General features: G+C 35.5%; 1 protein-coding gene across 4 annotated transcripts; it reads left to right on the forward strand.

Annotated features, from left to right (window-relative positions):
• Nucleotides 1-1,396: 1,396 nt before the first annotated feature.
• On the forward strand, nucleotides 1,397-20,903 carry LOC139963841 (probable flavin-containing monoamine oxidase A). Of its 4 annotated transcripts, none has more exons than XM_071965031.1 (12): nucleotides 1,397-1,723; nucleotides 5,105-5,251; nucleotides 7,433-7,520; nucleotides 8,885-9,059; nucleotides 9,695-9,809; nucleotides 11,008-11,168; nucleotides 12,222-12,393; nucleotides 12,563-12,651; nucleotides 13,642-13,815; nucleotides 14,488-14,577; nucleotides 15,621-15,715; nucleotides 17,385-20,903. In XM_071965031.1, the coding sequence occupies exons 2-12, from the start codon at nucleotides 5,137-5,139 to the stop codon at nucleotides 17,494-17,496; spliced, it is 1,386 nt and encodes a 461-aa protein (XP_071821132.1). In that variant the 5' UTR covers nucleotides 1,397-1,723; nucleotides 5,105-5,136; the 3' UTR covers nucleotides 17,497-20,903. The 4 variants fall into 4 exon arrangements, with proteins under 4 accessions (XP_071821132.1, XP_071821130.1, XP_071821129.1 ...); XM_071965029.1 differs by having other exon boundaries at nucleotides 1,398-1,727; XM_071965028.1 differs by having other exon boundaries at nucleotides 1,398-1,700.
• The last annotated feature ends 1,192 nt before the right edge of the window (nucleotides 20,904-22,095 follow it).

The raw sequence follows: 22,095 nt of genomic DNA on the forward strand, positions 1-22,095 counted from the left end.
TGTGCCTAGTGCAGGGTATGTTTGTAAACACATTGTCCTCTGTATATTTCAGGTCAAGGTAAAGGAGTTACCATTCATTTTACGAAAGGTTAAGTCTCACAACAACAATCAAAATACTATTTGCACTTATGTTACACTGTTGTTCTTAAGTTATATGTTTACACAAAATAGATTAGAAAAAAATATAATTACAATTATTAAACAGTGACAGCATAAGAATATTGACATAATTTACGAGAACTAAATATATCTCCTATACAATAATGGACGAAACCTGCCTTCATTTTAACTCTCCAGAATTGGGATCATTCATCAGTAATCTTGTCAAAACTGGATTGTACCGGCTGACGATCGAGGTCATGGATATTACCACGGCCGATGGCAAGTGCTTTATATAATATGGACCAGTTGGCAATTATAAATTCATCGTTTTACTGGATTGAGGAACCTCAGAGTTACCTCGAAATTACTATTGTTTGTACAACAGAACAATACTTGAAGGAGTACGGGGAGGGGGTGGGGGTGTACTGATGACGCACAGATCAGATGTGGCATGACCCAATCTAACCAGGGAGTTGTTCCATAACAACTCCCTGATCTAACCATCTGAGGTCTACACCGCATAAAGCTAAGGACCCAGTCTCCCAGAGTACGATTTTACAGTTGACCGATACGTAGTTTTTGTACCAAAAATATTAGCCTAATAGTGTCAAAAGCACCCGAAAAATCGCAGACGTTTGGGTAATTGGTCTATATTCCAATACCCCATGCAATTAAACAAGTATATTGTCATATACACCTCCTTTGCTTTGGGAGAAGTCGGATATTTCGAATTCGAATGCCTGATATCTCGAACTCATATTTTGCATTTCTTCATTTCAGAATTAAATATCGAATTCAATTCGAGATTATCTAAAATAATCTTCTCTTCTTGATACCTTTAATTTATTTCATGATATCTTTAAAATCAATTTGAGATATCGTAAATAAATATCTCCAAATAATGATATATGAAATAATTCATGATATCTGAAATTAATTGAAGATATCTCGAATTTAATTGAAGATATCTTTAATTTTCGAATAAATGTTAAGATACCGTACGTCGTTCTGTACGCGTAAGGCTCATGCAACTCATGCATAACTCAACAACATATAACAGATATCATATCATGTAACATATTGTACTCATTCTACAGTATTGTATTTTACACCACCCTTTAGCCAACCACAATATGTCCTAGCTGTTGTAACCACCAACCTACCCTAAAGAAGGATGGGGCTGTGGTCACTCTTATGAATTTTGTATATGACACACGTTAGTAGAAATAGTTAACAACAATGAGTGCGTATAATGAGACACTCTGAATACAGAAGTCAAAGCTATAACAACTCCTCTTCGAATCATCTCTTTTTTAATTATCATCAAGAATATTACATATCACAGATTCTTGTTGCCGTTCCTATTCAGTTGAATGAAAGCCTGTAACTTTGTTTGTAGTGCAGAGACCTGGGATTCATTGCGTAATACTAATCTGTTCCAGTGTATTATAACTTGCAGTATGCTTGCAACAATGTACTTCCATATCGTGCAAGCGGTACTATCACCAGCGCTGCATGCTGTCCTAGCGGTAGATTGAATCTAGACTGTATAAGCAAGGACACCCGTCTGAAGGTTTTGAATGAGTGCACCAAAGCAGGTTACTTGTTTGGATACTGTTTAGTTGGTATTTATAGTATATATCATCAAACTTTTGCCCGTCGTAAACAAATGTTAGGCCAAATAGCCTAGCTTAAGTTAGAGTAGACCCAGGTATCACTGTCTAGTACTAGTACTAAGTAGTAGCATGGTGGGCTCATAATTGACGCACTTAAGGATTTGATCAACGATGTCTATCAAGGAAAAATCCAAATCACTCAACTGTATGTGTTTTTCATATGTGTAGTTCCTCAGAAATGTTATGAAATCAAAATATTTAAGGTTCTGTGCTTATGCACCGTACAATTGGGCAGAATTTGACCACAAAATGTCTGCCGTGTCAAGTTCTTTCATACCCCTAAATTGACACATTCGTCGATAAGCTAACTGTAGTTTAGGCCTTAGTATACATCCATTGACTTTAGATGCTGTTTACTATGCTCTGAGCCTCTAAGCTCAGACAGGTTAGGTCTTAGAGAATAGTGTTATCATATTGAGGTAATGTTGGTTATTTTTAGGATGTAAGATTTCCAAATGCCCAAAAAACGTGCAAAACTGGGGGGAGGGTGTTAAAAGCTTAAAAATACCGAAATTTAGTCAGCAAATAGCTAAAATGGATTCAAACTCATAAAATATGTAATTCTGCTTGACTGCAAAAAGTTTAGGTGGCCTGCTGTATCGTTGCTAGTAATAATTGAAGGTGCGTCAATTACGGGGGTGCGTCAATTCTGAAGCCTTGACTATACTACTAGTAGTATTAGAAACATGTTATTACTGCAACTGTGCAAGCTAGGCCTGTGGACCTGGGCTTTGTACATTTAATGCTATTCCTGAATTGTTGTGTTTATTGCAATCAGAACTGTAGCAGTCTTGCTGCAGTATTATAAATGTAGACAGCAAACCAAGTTTTACGGGGAATGTCTGATGTATATGTTATGGAAGCATACATTTGTTTAATAAACTGATGTAGCCTATGGCCCTTCTTATGTTGAATGAAATGACTTTCAAGGAAGGTTATAGTTGCAACTCATCACTTAACAAAGCTAGGTCTTTAGTATTGGGTGACAAGGGTTACCAAAGCACCAAGTCAAATCTAGAAGCTTCCAAATTAACTGTGTAACAAATATCGAAATCACATAGGTCAATCTTTGATATTTATGACATTTGATTGTATCTTAAACCTGGTCAATGATCAGTTAATTGCTGACACATTATAACAGAAACCATCCATAAAATGATATAAAAGACAACAAAAAAGCCATTGATGTTAATGTATGTAGTACAGTAATTAAGAAACTTTTAATTGTTCCAATATAGTTTAATTACTTTTAGCTTGGAAGTATTAAAAGAAGCTGGAAAAGTCCTGGCAAACTATTGAAATGCATTTTACTTTTGACACACCCTTCTATTTATACTCAGTCCATTTCAAAGTGTATTAATTATATTGAACAGAATGACTTACAGCCTGCCAAATCTGTGGTTCTAGCTGTTCTACATTTCCTAGAAATGATTCATCTCGAGTCATGCATGCACATGTTTCTTTGTTCTTAATACATTAAGTTACTGTCCATATCACCTGTTCACTTGCTCTTGTACAATACAGTTCAACCAAATATCTGCTCATTTTAAATATTTTAGTTCTCTCATATTTTGTATCCGACCTTACCCACATTTATATGTTCCATACACCGTTTTTTACACAAATCATTATTTAACAATATTCTGGGAGTCGGCTAGATATCACAAAACCACCCTTTTACACATTGTGCCATCACTGCCCCAGCTCAGTTTATTTGCTCTATATGTCCTCCCCTTAGGAGATATGAGAGCCATAAAAATACAATGCATTATTTAACAATTGAAAATTCCCCTTCCTACCCACCCACTCCCCTCTCCCCTATACCCCCCCCCCCTTAATAATAATAATAACCAGCATGAGTGTTTAATTGCAAAAAACTTTTATGTTATCCATGTATACAATTTGATATTTCTATATGATGACTAGGCATTTCTTAGAACATAAGACCCTGATTCCACCCCTCCCCCCCCTCCCCCCTCTTCCCTACTTTAAGGTTTAGCCTTTTTCTGAATACTCCTAAATAGACTTACATGGATAAGAGCCACACCATTGGAATCAAACTTTCTTGTAGTTTACTAAATATCAGACTTCAATAGGAGGCTATGGAAGCTAATGGGCACCCAATTGAATTAATTTATGTAAAGCTCTGTATCTTTGGTAAAGTTGCATAAGTACAGAGAAGACTGAGCAAAGAAACTACTGTAATTATTTGATAAGCTTATCAAAGTAACATGTAAATAAATCTTGTTTGATCAATGCAGCAGTCATCACAGGAGCTAATAAGTACAGGATACCTTGAAGGCTTTTCATTACTTTTGTGTTAGAGTGGATTAAAACAAGTAGTACACACTTCATTAAATCTTCAATCAGTTTCTATGTTGCTGCTGGCAATCTTCAGTGTGGTGCTGAATAGTTGATTTACAACTGAGAGCTTGGAAGTTCATTGTTTTCTTTGAATGGGTATGTAATTAATTTGCTTATCCTGTATATATACATATATATATTGAAAGGACAATTTCTGAATGGAAAGTTTAATGTTTCTTAAGCAAGATTTTGATATTCAGGGGACACACATACCTCATCATCATCTATGGCTTAAATGATATTGATATTTGTGAAGAACAAGACACTCAAACAACTACAGAAGAAAAACCTTGTTCTATTCGGGAGATATCCTAAATTAAAAGTTGTATCTGGGAAGCTATCATTTGGTGATGTCATAGTGCCACTTGGACCTGAAATCTTTTACTTTCTCTATTCCTGTTCATGTTGTCAAGGGAGAATGTTAACAGTGTTAACTCTGAAACCAATGCCATCATTTAGGTCATGTTAAGATGTTCAATTATTTTTTAACAGATTCTACAATTGCAAAACTCATTCCCATTACAGAAAAAAAAACATTTTAATACGAAAAATTGTAAGTAATTGGTACACTTGTGGCTCAATGATGTCATGTTTAGTCTTAATCAAGTATTCAACCTTGTGTGTGAAGGAACTTTTAATCTGCGATATCTCCCGAACGACAAAACATGTTTCTTAACTGTTTGTGGGCAATTGTTGATTCATGTTTATCACATGGACCAATAATATTGGTTGGGTTTGTGTCTCCTTTAACAGTCTTTTCATCACTGTATAGCCATTGAAAATTCCAGATGCTAATGGAACGTAAGTTTTCCGGCAAAGAGAAATCCACAAACAGATCGTGAATTACTTCGCTCCTCACTGCCTTGGTTTTTTGAAATTTGTCTACAGCAAAATGGCACTGAAATGTTTACTTTAAAACAGGGTGTGGTTTCTGATAAGCATTATTCTTCATTTTATAACAGTTTGCTGATTCTCTGAAATATAAGTTTCAGTGATGTCTTCGTCTGTGGATGTAGTTGTGATAGGTGCGGGACTCTCTGGTCTGTCTGCTGCTTATACCATCGTTAAGGAGAATTCGTCTGCTAATGTGGTGGTTCTCGAAGCTACAGGTATCGGATTTTGTTTCCAATTTTTTTTTTAATACTCATTGAACATTTTGGTTGAAGTTTGAGCAGGTGTGACCATTGTCAGTTGACAATCTTGAAGTTCCTGGCATCAACCCTGCCTATATGTCACCAGATGGTTAAATTTGTTTATTATCTCCAGATATCAACCGTATGTCATAAAAACAGGGTCCTTGGAAAAATCTTCTATTATACATCTAGACTTATTTCTTTAATATGAAGTAGAGGTTATGATTCTTGGCATCATTCTTTACTCATTCCCTCGTAGCTTAGCAGTTTTTGGCCAATTTGATGGAGCAGGTGGATTGAAGCACTTTATCTGTCTTAAGTTGTAACCTAGAAGTCGACAAGCAACTTATGGCAATAATGTTACGGAAATTCAGCTTCGTAAATTCAACCATAGCAAATGTACAAAATTCTAGAGGCCCAAGCATAGAAAGCAGGAATGCAAATGGGTAGGGGGAGGGGAGGGGAGGGGGAGGGGTGGTTAATGAGAGGAGATGGTTTTCAGACCAAACCATGAATTTTCCTTGGTATTTGACAGTTAAAAGAATCCAATTTTTTGAAGTGGGTTCATATTTGAAGTTCATCGCATCACTAAATTCTGGGAGTTAAACATAAAAAATGACTTGTGTCCAGTTTCCATTCTTTAAATTCTGTTTTGTCTTTCCTTTCCGCAACGATTAATAGATAAAAGCAAAACCTCAGACATGTGGACAGTGTTCTGAATATAAATTTGGAATTCCAAACTGCTCTCTTAATAATCTGATGTATATTGTAAATGTAATTTGGTTTCTCTTGGTTTAGAGACATCTTCATCCCATAATGACAATCAATGCCCAAACTAATCTAATCCACATGCTTTTAGTTAAATTTAATAGATCATCTTCTGGAGTTTTGGTTTTGTCCATCATTATATTTATCTATTCAATAAAAAAAGTGGGCGGGTAGGCATTTTTTAACTAGCACTTCCCACAATGCAATGTCAGGTAATACTCTGCAAAAATGGTCAAACTGATTTATACATGTATAGCAGGTATTTTTAATTTTTTTTTTATATAAGAACCATATAGCATTTTATAAGACCCAAAATTTCAAAATTGTTACATCACATAACCTTTGAACACTAGTCCAAGTACTGGAAATTTATCTTCGTTGTTTTGTTATCAATGTTATATAGCAGATGCTTGGTTCCCTCTTGATTGTCTGATAAATTAGTCAAATATCAAAACAAATGGATAACCACCCAGAGCCAATATACCAAACTCTACATTACATCACTAACTACTAGTTTGTGATGATGGCATACATATGTACTGTGTAGACCACTAGCCTGAATCTCTGCATGGAATACGTAACACTGTTTACCCAGATAGTATACCACTGTACAGCACGTAATGATTGTTTCTTCACTGTATTTGCTGATAAAATGTTCATGGCAATTTTTATCAGTCACTTGATAAACGTCCTCTTTGATGATATTTATATTGTAATTATAACTTAAATTTACCAGCTTGTGATTAAGAGTGTTGATGCAAGGCTAAACACACAAAAAAATAGTAAGGGACTGGTTGTATGATAAAGATACAGAGCAGTAATTAGGCCGACATGTTTTGATCACTTTCTTGAAATTCATGACCCAATTAGAACCCAGCATGTTACTTGCAATGTAACACATAGGAATGCATTATCTTCAGCTCAATAACTACATGAATGTTTGTTGAATTTTGGTTCCAACAGATGTTTGTGACAACTTGTCAAACAATCTGAACATTGCTTTCAACACACATATAAAGAAAACCCAATGATCAGTTTCAGCCGTACTGTGACGTACGAATTTGTAATGATCATATTCATACACACACGCACGCATACAAACACACACATACCACACATGCGTAATACTGCCAATGAATTATATACCAATCTTACTCAAAACCAGAGCCTCCTTCTGCTGACATAGAAATAGACAAAATCTATAGTAGAATAATTTTTCAAAATTTTTCAAATAATACTTTGTACACGTTATAAAATGCAAGCTCAGCAACTTTCTGTGCGGTACAATCTTGGGATATCATTTAGCTAGTGTAAGAAGGCAAATACATGTATGTATTCAGGTGGGAAATGTCTGTGTTATAATTAACACTAATTTATCCGTTCTTACAGATAATGTCGGTGGACCAATCCTGTCACAGACCTTAAGAGGTGCCAATGGAGAGGATGTTTGGGATGTGGGAGCCGGAAGAATTGGAACGTAAGTCAAACTTCTATCAGAGAGTTAAACCAGTTCTAATCCTGTCAATGTCCAATTTGGATAATAATAGCAGGTATCTAGACAGTCGCTGGAAGAGCAATTGTTCTGGTAAGTAAAGATTTTAAGATAAGGCTGCCCCTGCCCTGTTGGAAAAGGCTGAGGACATTTTGTCAATAACAGGCAGGATGTGATTGGAGTAAATGGATCGTGTTTATTGTCTACCACTTTTAAGGTTAGGTAAATATTAGTTCTACTGTAGAGGCTCTATCAGTCAGATCTTCATCAGAAAGTGGCAATTTGAAGGTTGTAAGATAAGACAATGGTTAATCATTTGTTGTGAAAAGGAATAAATCAAGAAAAAACAATGTACCAATTGTCATGAAATGCATCCACAGAACTAACGATACACAGATCAATGTGGCTCCTGTAAAGTACATCATTTTGACACTTTTCTTTCTCAGTTACCGAGGATTGCAATTTTGAAATTTCAAACAAATTTATATAAAGGAAAATCAGGAATAAATAATTACAAAGTTGAACTATCATGAGCAGCCCCAAAAAAGTTGTGTTTTATTTTTGTGGAGGTCAAAGGACATTTGAAGTTAACAAGGGGTCACATTCTTGAAACCTTGAAAATATCATAATTCCGTTTGCAAAAAACTTCATACCTCAGTTTATCTAATTGACTGATAGAATTCTATAACATATATTTTTCATGCAGGTCAAATGTCATGTTTGAAATCGATGCCAAGTTTTAAAATCTAGCAAGTTTGATATCCCCATATTTCAAATTTTCTTGAATTATAATCAGCACGTAGGCACGTATTAGGGATTGCACATTTTTGGTGGAGTGTTTTTTTTCTTTTCTTTTTCTGCAGAGGTCAAAGGTCATTTGAATTCAGGAGAGTTCCAATTATTGAAATACCTGTATAAACACAACAACTTTAACAGTAACGCTTGTGTAAAGTGCAAATACTCCATCGTGGGCATCTTTGTGAGTGCAAGAAACCTATGGAGCACTTCTGTTACAGGTCAAAGGTCAAATTCAAGTGACCTAAGAAAACTTCATTGTAGTACTACGAGACCGCCCATTGTGGCTCGATGATGTCATATTTATACTTTATATTTGAAGCAACATAAAATCTGTCATATCTCCCAAATGGAATAAGATATTTCTGAGCAGTTTGGGGAACTTATGTATGACAGTTATTTCTATGACAATGACCTATAATGGTGGTTAGGTTTGTGTCTCCTATCATGGTGAAACTTAATGTACTTTTAGCAAAGATTCAATAAACCTGTTGGCTCTCTATTTATTTTCCTCCTCTTTCTTATTTCCACATTTTTTGCGTGTCTTTAAACAGGAAGCAGAAAGAGATTATGGGACTTATTCAAGAGTTTGGATTAGAAACGTATCCACATTATAATGATGGAAAGAAATTTTGGATTCTCACAGACGGGAAGATAAAAAAGTACTCGGGAAACATACCTCCTCTTCCGTATACAAGCTTGGTGGACATGCTGAGGTATTTCAATAAGGTACAGTCCATTTATCTTTTCTTTTTCTTGGCATCAATTTTAGTACATATAAGACTTCTGGTCTGACTAATATTCTATATATACAGTATTTTGAAGGTTCATGAAATAACATGCAAATATTGCTGAGATATCACATTATGCAATGATGTAATTTTTCTTTTCGTCATTGTGTATGCTTGCAAAAACCTGATAGCTTGATAATCTTAAAACTTGTTGTGATTAAAAGTGATAAAATAATTCTAAGATGCTGACTGGTTGGTACTTTATTTTCTCCTCTTTTCAATTAATGTGAACTTATCAGTGTGAAGAAAGATCAGACGTCAATCACATGAAAATTATTTTAGCTGGCAGTTAAAGAAATTATCAATATGAGACCCAGGTCTGATTCAAGTAACAATTCAGATCTGACCGAGACCTGGGTGTTGCGCTTAAAGATCAGAAGACTACTTCCAGTCGACCAACTGACCATCAGTTATATTTGATTGTTCTATTAATTAAAATATCTACTTCATTAAATGCAACAAGATTTTACTGATCTATCTTTGAATGACTCATTGGTGCCAGGCGGTGTCTCATTATTTGACTAATTAGTGAGCGAAATTGTTTAATACAGTTACAAGAGACTTTTTTCGCAGGTGGACGGATTGCAGGGTAAAGTCAACCTAAAGGACGCCACGGCAACGGCCAAAGCTGAAGAGTGGGATAATATGACTGTAGAAGAACTTAAAACAAAGACATTGTGGACAAAAGGTAAAAAAATTAAAAATCTTGTCATCTGTCTGCCCTTCAAAGAGAAAGGTAGGTGTGGTGTTATCTATGCACTAATCGTACGCAATAACAATACTAACATCCTTTGAGAATTTTTCTCTTAATTGGTCGGGTTCTTTGACTTCCAATTAAACAGTAATTATCATACTTCATGGCGACTCGTACATATATCTTTCAGTCCCGTATGGCTATCTTTTCAGCTATCTATGTTCCTCTTTAGATGTCTCAAAGTGACACACAAAATCATATATTTGTAAGTGATTACACCACAGTAGGGACAAGGATTTAACGACTCGTCTGGTGTCTGAGCTGCATTGTTTCAAAATGTCCCCGGAATGTGTCTCGATTTACTCCCCCAATTTTGGATATTTAATGTCTGATGTTGGATTACGAAAGCTTCTCACAACAATAGCATAATGACAAAACACATGATCATGAAAACTTAGTTTTACAGAGTTTTCGTTGACCTTTTGTAATCACAAAACTAATACAGCTTTACCATACCCCATATGTTCATCGTTCTCTTTATAGTTTTAAGCTTCATAGGCCCCAATTTATAGCACGCTATCATTGCTAGAAGTTTTCAAAGGGTACTTCCATGGAGGTCTTTACCCTCCAAATTGTTCTCAGAAATTTTTAAGGAACACACAAGATGACTGAATGACCCAGTGAGGAACATTTCCTTGAAGGTTGCAATCAAAACAGTTTAAGAATTTTGACCAAAGATGACCATATTAGAATATCTAGCATATTTGGGGCCAATACAGCATACCTTTAATGTACAACGGTTCAGGGGGAAGCACTCGTATTGTATCGAAAAAATAGTAGATATTAATTAATAAACAAGCAAAGACAGAACAATAAACAAAGCCTTTTGATATTTATCTACAATTATGTAATCTTCCAATACCACCCACATGGGTCAAACCAACTGGTAATTTCAATTGTTCAATATTTTATTCCAGTAGGAATATAAAAATATTCATATGAAGGAAAAAAATGTAAACAAACAATAGCATAAATAAACAATTTGATGTAGAATTTCAGACGTTAACTGTGAAAGTATTGTTAGGCCCTGCAGTTTGGAAAAAATATGTAACTGTAGGCTTATGGATGAATTATTTTGCAAATATTACCCTGTTGATGGGAATGAATGTATCGTTTCTATTTATAATTTCAGTTGCTAAGGAAACCATAGATATCATGACAGGGTTATTTTTCGGCGGATTTCGCTGTGACCAGTTATCTGTGATGCAGTACCTGCATCTCATCGCTACCTGCGGAAGCTGGAACTCCCACATAGCCGCTGAAGGGACTGGCAAAATAGACGTTAGAATCAAGGTACGGTCCATGCAAAATATTAATACAACTTTAGACATCTCCATGTATCTGTGTGAAAGGATCCGTCGCTTCGTAGATCGTGCGGGAAGATTGATTTGGAAAATAAAGTTGATCACTGTGTTAAGGGTCAAGGGTCACCTTGAAGGAAGGTACTGAGTACAAAGTTACGTCTCATGGGTACCATACTCTCCCTTTAATGAGTATCAGTGTTATGGGGAACCCACCTTCAGTGCTGAAGTGGACACAGGAAATAATTTAACACCCTTTATGAGTGTTAAGGTTTAGCTCTAAAAAGTTTTAAAGACCCGGTATTAGTGTTAAGGAGGACCCACTATGCAGTGTTAAAGAGGACCCATTGTCAGTGTAAAGGAGACCCTCTGTCAGTGTTAAAGGGGACCTACTATCAATGTTAAAGAGGTACCACTATCAGTGTCAAGGAGAAGCTAGTTTTAATACCCTTTATCATGGTTAAGGACCTACTACTTTAAGCTAAAAGAACCTCCGGTGGGTATATTTGGAGGACCCACTGTCAGTTTCAAAGAGTTACCCACCATCTGTGTTAAGAAGGATCCATTACTGATGTTTAAGAGGACCCACTATCAGTGTTACATCGAGCCCACTATCAGTGTTAAGGAGAACGTAAGAGAAAAATTATTCACATATTCAAATACAGCTTTCAATATGAAGTGAAAAACAAATAATGGTAAATATGTGCAATAACATTGATTAAAGTGAGTAGTTGTAATCAGCTTCACATGTTGAAGGCAACTTCAGAATCCCCAAAAGGTTTTTCATTAGCACCCCATTTAGTTTAGTTTTAGTTTAGTAGAAAAAAAGGATCAGGAGGGACACTCAGTCCCCATCAAGGACCCTATAGGAGAGAGAAAAAACTGAAGACACAAACTCTCAGACACGATAACAATGCTGAAAGTGGCCCGTTAGTCTCACTAGTTAGTGTTGTTTGTAAGGTCATGAAGTCTATTGATAAAAGTCTATGGTCAGTCACTTCAGCAGTCAGTCTTTGATCAGAGATTTAGATTGACTCTTACACAGGGAGGAACTCGAAAGCTGGTTGATGGTCTGGTTAGTCACATCGGACAGGACAAGATCATCACCGGGTCAAAGGTTAACAGCATCGAACATCAAAGTAACAGTGCTGTGGTCACCACAGACGCAGGGAAGGCCTACACTGCAAAGTGTGTCATTGTCGCTTGTATACCATCCGGTAAATATCATTTTATAACAGCTATACTTGGAAATTTCAAAACTTATCTCGATCGAATGTTTGGCAGTTAAAGGGTTGTTTCTGTAGGCCATAAATACGCTGATAAAGTTATTAATGGTCCCCTTCTTCATTTGGTCTCTTATTTTTGTTATTTATTGCTCTGTTGCAGCCAACATTAACTTCAACCCTCCATTATCGATTCCAAGAGTACTGCCTGGCTCAGGGTTTGGTGTGCAGTTTGTAATCACATACAAAAAGGTAACTTGCAAATAATTAATGCTTTCAAATATATTTATGTCCTTTTCATATCCTTATGAATGTGTGTTGTTGTATATGTGACAACTTTAAATATGATAACCAAAAAAGGTTCTTTTGCATTTGGCAGAGGCCAACAACAGTTCGACAGATGATGAAAAATCTGAAATCATTTTTTTCTCCAACAGTTGAACTGTTTGTTCTTTCCTTCTATGTTTTAAATATATTTTATTTAACTAAAAATGAGCTTTCTTTCTATAAAATGTGTTTCTTTTCAATTTTAAGAAACTTCCAAAACTTTTACCTGACTTGAATAAATTAGTCACTACATCGAGTGAATTTAATTTTATGTTACTTCCTTTTTTCGAGTCACTGAAATATTAATTTTTATATTCATTATGTAATCGCATGGATTGAGAGCAGTCTTCCATGACGCTCGTTCGTTTCTCTTAGGCGACTACATGATAATCTTTTGCTGTTATCAGGGATGTGCCCAGGATTTCCTGAGTGCCGGGTATACTGATCGCCGTCCTGGGGGAGGGGTCTAAGGGGAAGGGGGCGTCGAATTTTGAAGGTGCTCAGATGCCAACTGCTGGCACTTGTGCAGCTTTTTAAGCACATACACAAGTACTAGTTTTGCTAACAATTTACATTTTTTAATTTTTTAATTTTTTTTTGTGAAATATATTACGTACCTGGTAAAAGTTATTAGTTTGTTTCAAAGAGATTTACAAGGGACTGATTGAGAGCCGTAAGTAATATTTCTCGCATGCGTAACTGATTCATTATTAGTCTGTATGATTTTGGCATAGGCTCTAGGCCCAATTTATGTTGAATATATTGTTAGGAATGTCGTGATTTTAGATGAAAATAGTGCTTGGCGGAATTCACAATTTTTAAGATAGTGCTGGGCGGTAATTTTTAGTGCTGGACGGGGCCGCCCAGCGTGGGCACATCCCTGTGTTATTGTTTGCATTTTGGCGTCTTTTGTAGTCATTCTGGCGGGAGGCGGGATCCTGCGCTGAAGTGATGAACACTCAAGGTACCATGGAAATGCTACAAGGGAAGGACGACCATCCAATCGTCACCCTCTTTGACCACACGTCGCCCAACGATAACCCAGCCCTGATGGGTATCTTTGGCGCCAACTTAGCCATGGATAAATCTGTGAGTATATTCCTTTGTCTTTCGCTGGCCGATTAAGAAAAGGAGATCCAAATGTTTTAAAGGGGCTGCATTATGTTTCTATGGTGACAGCACCTGCTTATACATAAATCATGAGCATAAAATAAATAGTCATTTTGTTGCAGCAGTTGTCACAATGGATGTTCAGTTTGATACCTGGTGGAATTGTGCCTTGTTTCGATGCTAAGGGAACATTTTGTGTAGTCCTACTCTGCGCACGTTACATACAGTATATATCAGTAGGGTGTAGACAATTGCGACCAACGATGACTCCAGTATAGTTTCACAGGACCCTCAGAATGATTTCAATATTAAAAGAAGGATGGAAAGTAAAAGTCAACCAGACACTAAATCATTGAAGGAGCACCATTCTGTTGTGTTTTTATTATTATGATTAATTTTGTTTATTCAACCTTGTGCATGCCTTGTTTCTCTTTTTTTCCATCTTTTTTTCCGTTGAGGAGGGGGTTGGGGGGGTTGGGGTGTCAATCCTCTCAAAGAATCATGCATAGCTCTCTATCTTCTTTTTTTTATGTTTTAAAATTTTAGATCAAAATTTATCTTCTCATATTTTAATTATTTTGTTTTTGTTAATATTGTCATTGTTTCTCACAATATATATTTTTGATTTTGAAATAACATATTATTTACCAGATGGAGGAGAGGAAACAGATAGCTCTGAAATTCTTGAAGGAGATATTTGAGACAGATGAAACACAGAATTTCTTGGATTACAAAGACATCGTGAGTACTAAACCATACTGCGCTGTTCTACATACTCTTTACTACTCTTAAAGCAGCATTTTGCATCCTTTTCTATGATTTTTCTCAACCTCCATGACTCCACTATGCCATAACGAAATACATAACTAGCTTATCTATTTAAATCTTACTTCAAATGGTGGCATAAAAGTTGAAAAATTTGCAACTTTCAACTTTGTTTTTCTCCAAGATATTTTCCATTGGGATCCCAATAAACCTAGCCCATAATATGAATATTTAAACACTACAAACGTCATTGACCAATACGTAATATAACACCATGCTTGATTTGTGTACAGTCTATATGGCAGTGATACCAGGGTGTTCCATAACAACTCCCTGGTTGTACCAACGCAAAGTCTTAAATCTATTTTTAGCAACGGCTCATAACTAAACCTGCATCTCTGATTGGTTGAATTCAAACTAGTGGGTTTGGGGGAACTGTATTCGATTAATTTTAAATGTGGAATTTGTCGTGGACACTTTTCTCATTATCTGCAAATATCCTTTAATTACTCGCCTTTTAACGTTGTGGGCAGGGAAAAACTTGGCTAATATCTTAGTTTGCTGTTTTGTGATTGATATAAAAAAACTCTATGGACATTTCAAAAAGTAGAAAACGGCGACCAAACGCAAAATGCTAACAGAGTCTTTCTTGAGCAATCAACTAACTGTGTTATCTCTAAGGTTTCATCTAATTCCACACAAAGTCAATGTAACATGGACCGAGATGTATTGAAACTCACAGAACGTAAGCAGGTAAAAGGAAACGCTAAATTCATTACGTCACCAGAGGAAGGAAATACCACCGCATGGTGACAGTCTCTTAGCGTTTATGACTGGTTAGCTAGAGGAGTAGGTACTCCAACATCTGAAAATTATTTGAAGATCTGCAACACTGGTTATATCAAGGCTTGTCTTGTGCACAGAAGCTCTACAAGCCTACCATGTAAATAATGGATAGGTTGGAAACTGGTCTATAACCGTATCATCATTACCTGTGTCTTTTTTCCTGCATTTCACAGGCTTGGAAACCTTACGACAGATATCCACCAATTGAGTCTTTAAAAGAAACAAAACCTTCAGAAGTTCTTTCAAATATGTTGAAACCAGAAGGAGTGTAAGTAATTCTTGTTCCTGGGAACATATTTTAATCTTGAAGTGTCTTAGACGTAAAGGTGCAGTTCCAGTCATTTCAATCTGTCATGCAGTTCTCTTCTCTGTAGGGCAATTACAGTGACTTGAAGCATTCTGAGAAGGGATCATACGAGCGAAAAATGCCATCCAGAATCCAAAAAATATGAAATGTCGAGTTAAGTTTGTCAGTGATTTGATTACAAATTGGGTGAAAAATTAGGTTTTAAGTTTTGTGTGCCAATTACGCTGCAGTCCTGCATCTTTGAGGAGGTGCAGCTAGACTGACGACACGATGTGAATTAACTTTCAAATTCCAACTAATTTACAAATCTAGATTTGGTCACAACATTATAAAGGACCAATCAGTCTGCAGTAAACAACACTCTCCTTAGAAAGCAATAATAAGGAAAAGTGAAATTAACTCATTTGCATAATGCATAATTATATGGTTAAAAGGCGATCAAACCTTGGATACCTGATACCAGGTGCAGATCTAGGGCGAGTGGGGTTGAACACACTACCCCTCCCCTCCCCCCATTTCTACCCAAAAGCAGAAATATAAAAGTAATTATCTACAAACTTTGTGTAGACCTAATTCAATACCTTATTTATTGCCTGTTAGATTTACACCATTTAACATCTATTTTTTATTTTAAATGTGGCAATTATTCTGACAATATCCTTTGCTTCTAAGGAATGTAATAAATCATATATCCAAATAAAGTTGGCAGCATTTTTTTGCAGCATGTCTTTTGCTACCCTGTGTTAGTACTAAGGTTGGCTTCCTGACTAGTACAATGCTTTCGGAAAGTAGACCGTAGCGTCATCGAGTGAGTTCTGCGTTGAAGGAGAGCGTATTCCAGGTAGTCAACCATCTACGAGGATACAAACATTTTTAAATAACATTCCCTCAATAGTATTTATTAAAGCATTTGATACGGATGAAATTAAATATACCTCAACAGGACGGTATGTCTTTCACTGATGAAGTTGAAATCAATGTGCATGAAAATTTCAAAGGTCTGGAATTTTTCAATTAATATCATCCACAAAATTTGTACAAATTCTGAAATGAAAGCATTCCAAATTTATCCGATATATAGATCTGAATTTACCGTGAAGATTTAAGGAAAATCGTAGCGACAATTAATCTGACCATACATCCTTTGCTCTTTGAAAAATGTAATAAACCAACAATTTATCATATAAAATTGAAGTAGACATCAAGACCATGGTTACAATTGGAAAAGAAATCTTTGACAGAACGTATGCAATCTGCTTGAATTATTGTGATTAATTTCCAAACCACCGTATCTGTTCTAGCCCATCTTTGCAAGTCTGTGTCGCTGTGAAGCTGGGCTTTTTAAATGCTATTTATCTATCTATCTATCTATCTATCAATCTATCTATCTAGAGTTACATACAAGATACCCGAGATAGGGTTCCATCTAGCAAATTGGAAATACTTTATTCTTTCTATCCCCTTTCGAGAATCCTCTTTATCATCTTGATCCATGCGAGCATAAATGCAGGAATTATTCCCCACTTTTTAGGGATCCTCTCACTTTCAAGACAATGCCAGAAGAGAGTGCCCCCTTTTTGAGAGTTTGCTGTCAATAACGATTATAAAATCTCTCTCGTTTATATTCCAGTGTTCACTGGGCAGGTGCGAGAACAGGTTTGGCGTGGGCAGACTGTCTAAACGGCGCCGTGGAAGCAGGTCAGAGGTCCGCCAAAGAAGTACTCAAAACACATCTCAAGTAAATCGTGCCCTTTATTTTGTCACCTCGAATGGTGGGTGGGCGGAAAGGGGGGGGGGAGTTGGGTGGAAAGGGGGGAGTTTGGGGGAGCAGGTAATGCATTCTGATCATCTTAACTCACAGATTTGTATTACAAATAGAAATCAGATGACTTTTGTCAGAATCATTTGGAATTTTTCTAGAAATCTAGTAAATTTTCTGGTTCTTAGTGTTGGCATTAATTACATTCCAAAGGTCTCACAGGACCCTGCTTAGTATTCATGAATATAACTTTAGTTTAGGAATAACTTTTGGGACAAATTTTTGTTTCAGGATGTAACTTCAGTTTATGAATAAGATTAGAATTTTGTCATGTGTATTGCATTTCTTCTGAGCTATTAGAAACTTACCAAGTCAGGGCAAACTCTTAAAGGTAATCTGGTCATCGGAGAAGATCAGATTTCAGTTCAGACATCTAATATCCACTTTGTGGTCGTCCTGTGCACGGCTAGTTGTTTGCATCAAATTCTATTCACCAAACCTTCACATTTCTCCTAGGGTGTTCATATTGCTGTTCTATTCACCAAACCTACACATCTCTCCTACAGTGTACATATTGCTGTTCATTATTTGCCCATCTTTGCTACACTTTTGCTGACAGCCAAATTTGTTGTTCAGATAACCAAAATGAAAGACCTGGATGTCTGAGGGACAAACCAAAAAAAACCTTTAAAAGATTTGCCCTGCAATTGCTTGAAAGATTTGAATTTTTAAAATGTTTTTCGCATTTTTCTGATGTACAAGTTGCCAATATGAATTTGATTAGAAGAATAAATCATGAACACAGACCATATGGTTTAGTGCATATTGTTGTGAAGATTGTATTGTGCTGATAAACGTATACCAAATATCCCAACTTACTAAAATGCTTTTATATATTCTCTCTTTTTGTTGTTGCAATTTCAGAATATAGTTTTCTGGTATTAAGTTAACAAACATATTTAATAATGAAAACCAAAAGTAATAAAAAAAATGCTATTAAAATGACATGTTCCTGTGTAATAATTTTATTTTAACATATATCTTTACATATAGATATATACATATATATTCATATATATATATATATATATATATATATATTTGTAAATAAATAAAGAACAACACACCAGGAGAAATTCCACTTCACGACCGGTTTTGTCCTTTTGGGACGCAGGCGAATGTAGGAATTGAACCCACGGATCTTCGTGTCACAAACCGAAGTCCGTACCACTCGACCACAGTGATTCACTGGTGTGTGAATGCGTATTATTAGAGAAAACCAGAGAAATAAGATATGACTCATAATTGACAAATAAGGGAGTAAAGTTTTAGAAATTATATTGGAATTTTCGGTCACCTGATTTCGTCAGCAATACTTGGCAAATGAAAAGTACAAAAATTACTGTACTTTTCATTCGACTGCCGAGTATCTACAACAGCTTGGCACGATATGTTGTATAGGCCTATGCTACTGTGTAGAAAATAAAGTTCATTAATTCAATGTCATAATTAAATGGTAAATGCTACAACACAACAGGACACAATCCTTTAGATAAGAGGAAACAAATTAATAACATTACAATATAAAAATGATGCATAGTTGTATAACTTTAGGCATATCATGCAATCAGCCAAAGTAAGGCAGTTTAATTTGCATTAAAAAATTGCATCCACCAGTGTGTTTTCATTGTAATTAATATATATTTTGGATGCTTTGTTTCACGTTTTTCGTGGAGAATGGCAGAGAGAATGAGGAGGGGCAGATAGTGGGTATAAAAAAGTTCCTTTGTTTTAAGATGTCAACAGTGACTTTCCATGGCTACAACATCTCCATTTAATAATGATTTTATGAATTGTTTTTCTTTCTGCTTGAAGTAGTTATTTTATATAGTTTGATTGTGTTTTTGGCCATGTCTTCCAAGTTTTGGTTTACAGCAATGTCTTTCTGTAATCAAATTAAGATCCTTTGTTTTTCATGGAAATCCTAAGATGCCATCAAAATGTGAGTGTATTTCTTGTAAATAATGTTGCAATTTTATCCAAAATGTTGAATTGATAAGTTAATACCTAAACAATTAACAAAGTATTTTGGCGAAAATAGCCCAAAAAATATTCCACTTTTCTCTATATTTTTTTTTTTTTTTTTTATTTTGAAATTGAGAAATTTTATCAGATAAAATGCATTGAAACAAAAAAAAATTACTTCAACAAATATCTTGAGATGTTATAAACCAGTTTACATTTCTATGTCAGGCTTCTGGCATTTGGAACGTGTAGACAACAAATTATATCAAGTCTTTAGGGAAAAAATATATTGCACTCCATGGTACCCCCAAAATTGTTAGGATTGATTGCTAAAAATTATCTGTTGATATACCGCAGTGCATTAATACCAATTTTATCAAATAAATGTGCTCTGGCCACCTCAGGGTGGTTGAGATTTTCAAAAAAGGTTTTCTGTTAAGAGAAGTAGTATATGACATTAAATTCGTAACATTGCTATCACAGATGGATTCAGAGGCAATGCACGGAATATGAAGGCATTGACTAGCTAGGTTAAATCATGACCTGTTTTATGTTTCCATGGTAATATTTAGTATGGAATACTTGAGAGGACATATTTTTGTTAAAACGTAATAACTTTGAAATATGAGACGGATATGTTACACTGAATAAAACTGCTGAATGGTAGATTTAAAGAACCTGACCTGGTTTGACCCCTGGAGTTATGAATATTCATCCACTCTGGACAATTATCCAGCCAGTTGGGACAATTTCATAATGCTAATACCTCTCTAAACTGTACTGCAATATCATGCTCTCAAAGCACTGGTATTGACAGTACAAACAGTTCCTAACCTTGATCTAATAGAAACATGATATTCATACTGCTCGTACTGAAATACGAGTGTTATGAAGCGAGACATGACACTACAGTATAGAGAAAATTGTCCCAACTGGGTGTAATTATCACCCAATTTATCATCAGCGCTCTCGCTAGAAATATCCATAGACAAACACTCTGATTTGTGAAGGATGTATGAGTAATAAACGTGTTCTTGAGTTTATGGATATATCGGTAGAATTAAGCCTAGTGAGGGTGCAATAATTCATGTCATACTCTTCAATCATGATTTATCTGTAACTGTATGTGACAGTATGAGCAGTATGAATAATCCTGTTGCTATCAACCTAAAGGTATGGGAACTGTTCATATTGTCAGTACGAGTGCTTTGAAACATGATATGAGTGGACAGTATACAGTGGTACTAGCATTAGAAGAATATTGTCCCCACCAGCTTTTGATGACCGACAAGAAGTCATGGCATGCAGGTTTCTGTTGCTATATAAAATAATGACAACTTTGTATATTATTTTAAAAAGACACAATCAATTGTTTGCTGCTTTTGTTGTATAAATACAGATAACCTTGGATGACACCCCCCAAATACCCTCCATATGTTATAAACTGCTTTTTATCTACAGATTAATGAAATCAAGCTATAATTTTTGATTCCTCCCTTTGGAAGGATTTCAGTTTTTTGTTACAAATTTCATTCCATTTTTTCTTTGTTCATTGTTATAATATAACATTCCTTGTGTGATACTAAAAGGGCCAATCAAATCTTTGCTTATTTCTGCAATTGTTGTATTTGTTTGTCTTGGAAGGGGGTAGGCTGGTGGTGGGGGGGGGGATGGAGTAGAGTGGTGGTGATATTTTGCTATCACTCAAGTTTCTGACAAACATGCCTTGGAGGAGGTTGGTATTCAGGAGGTGACAATTAGTTAATACTTTATCCTTCTCATTTTTTTGTGTATGATTTTGTTGAGGAATTTATTCGTACCTATTACATATTACAATTATGATATTAACAATAACTAATGCAAATTTTGAATATACATCATAATCTTAACAAAATTTTAATCATATATATATAGATATATATATATATTTGTAATTTATTTTTTCCTGGTTATTTGTCATTATTTAACTAACAGGAACAAATGGCAACTAAAATTTTAAAAAACTTTAAAAATGTTTTGTGGAGAGTAATTTGATAGTGAGAAAATAATTTTATAGGATTTGGAAGAGGTACAGAAGTACAGAGAAGTACAGGTACAGAAAGTTAGTCAATTTTTCTAAGCAAATGGATAAAAATGGTCAATATTTTCAAAGAACTTATTGACCATGTGATGATGCAGGGGTCATTTTTTTTTGCAAAACAAGAAGACCAAAAAATAGATGTATAATATTGCTTGTAAACAGTGAGAAAAGATTAAACATTTCATGGTAGTTGTCCTACTCTTCACTGAAGCATGTAGGAGGTATAGAGGGCACTGTTTAAGTTTTTACCAGATACCAGACGTTCGGCTTCATCTTATGCATAATTCTCCATTACTGGGTAACTCTTCAAACTTATAACATGAATTTATGTCGTTAGAAATTGAAGGTTGGCATTTTCTGGCCACCAAATATGCCAGAAAAAGTGTTCCACCCAGATTCAATCTATTACACTTCTTTTAACGATCGCCTGCAGAACATTTTTGTTTATAACAAAAACATGTCCTTGTAACCCTGACA

The sequence above is a fragment of the Apostichopus japonicus genome, chromosome 22 (genome assembly GCF_037975245.1).
Source record: "Apostichopus japonicus isolate 1M-3 chromosome 22, ASM3797524v1, whole genome shotgun sequence".
In the NCBI taxonomy this organism is placed as follows: Eukaryota; Metazoa; Echinodermata; class Holothuroidea; order Aspidochirotida; family Stichopodidae; genus Apostichopus; species Apostichopus japonicus.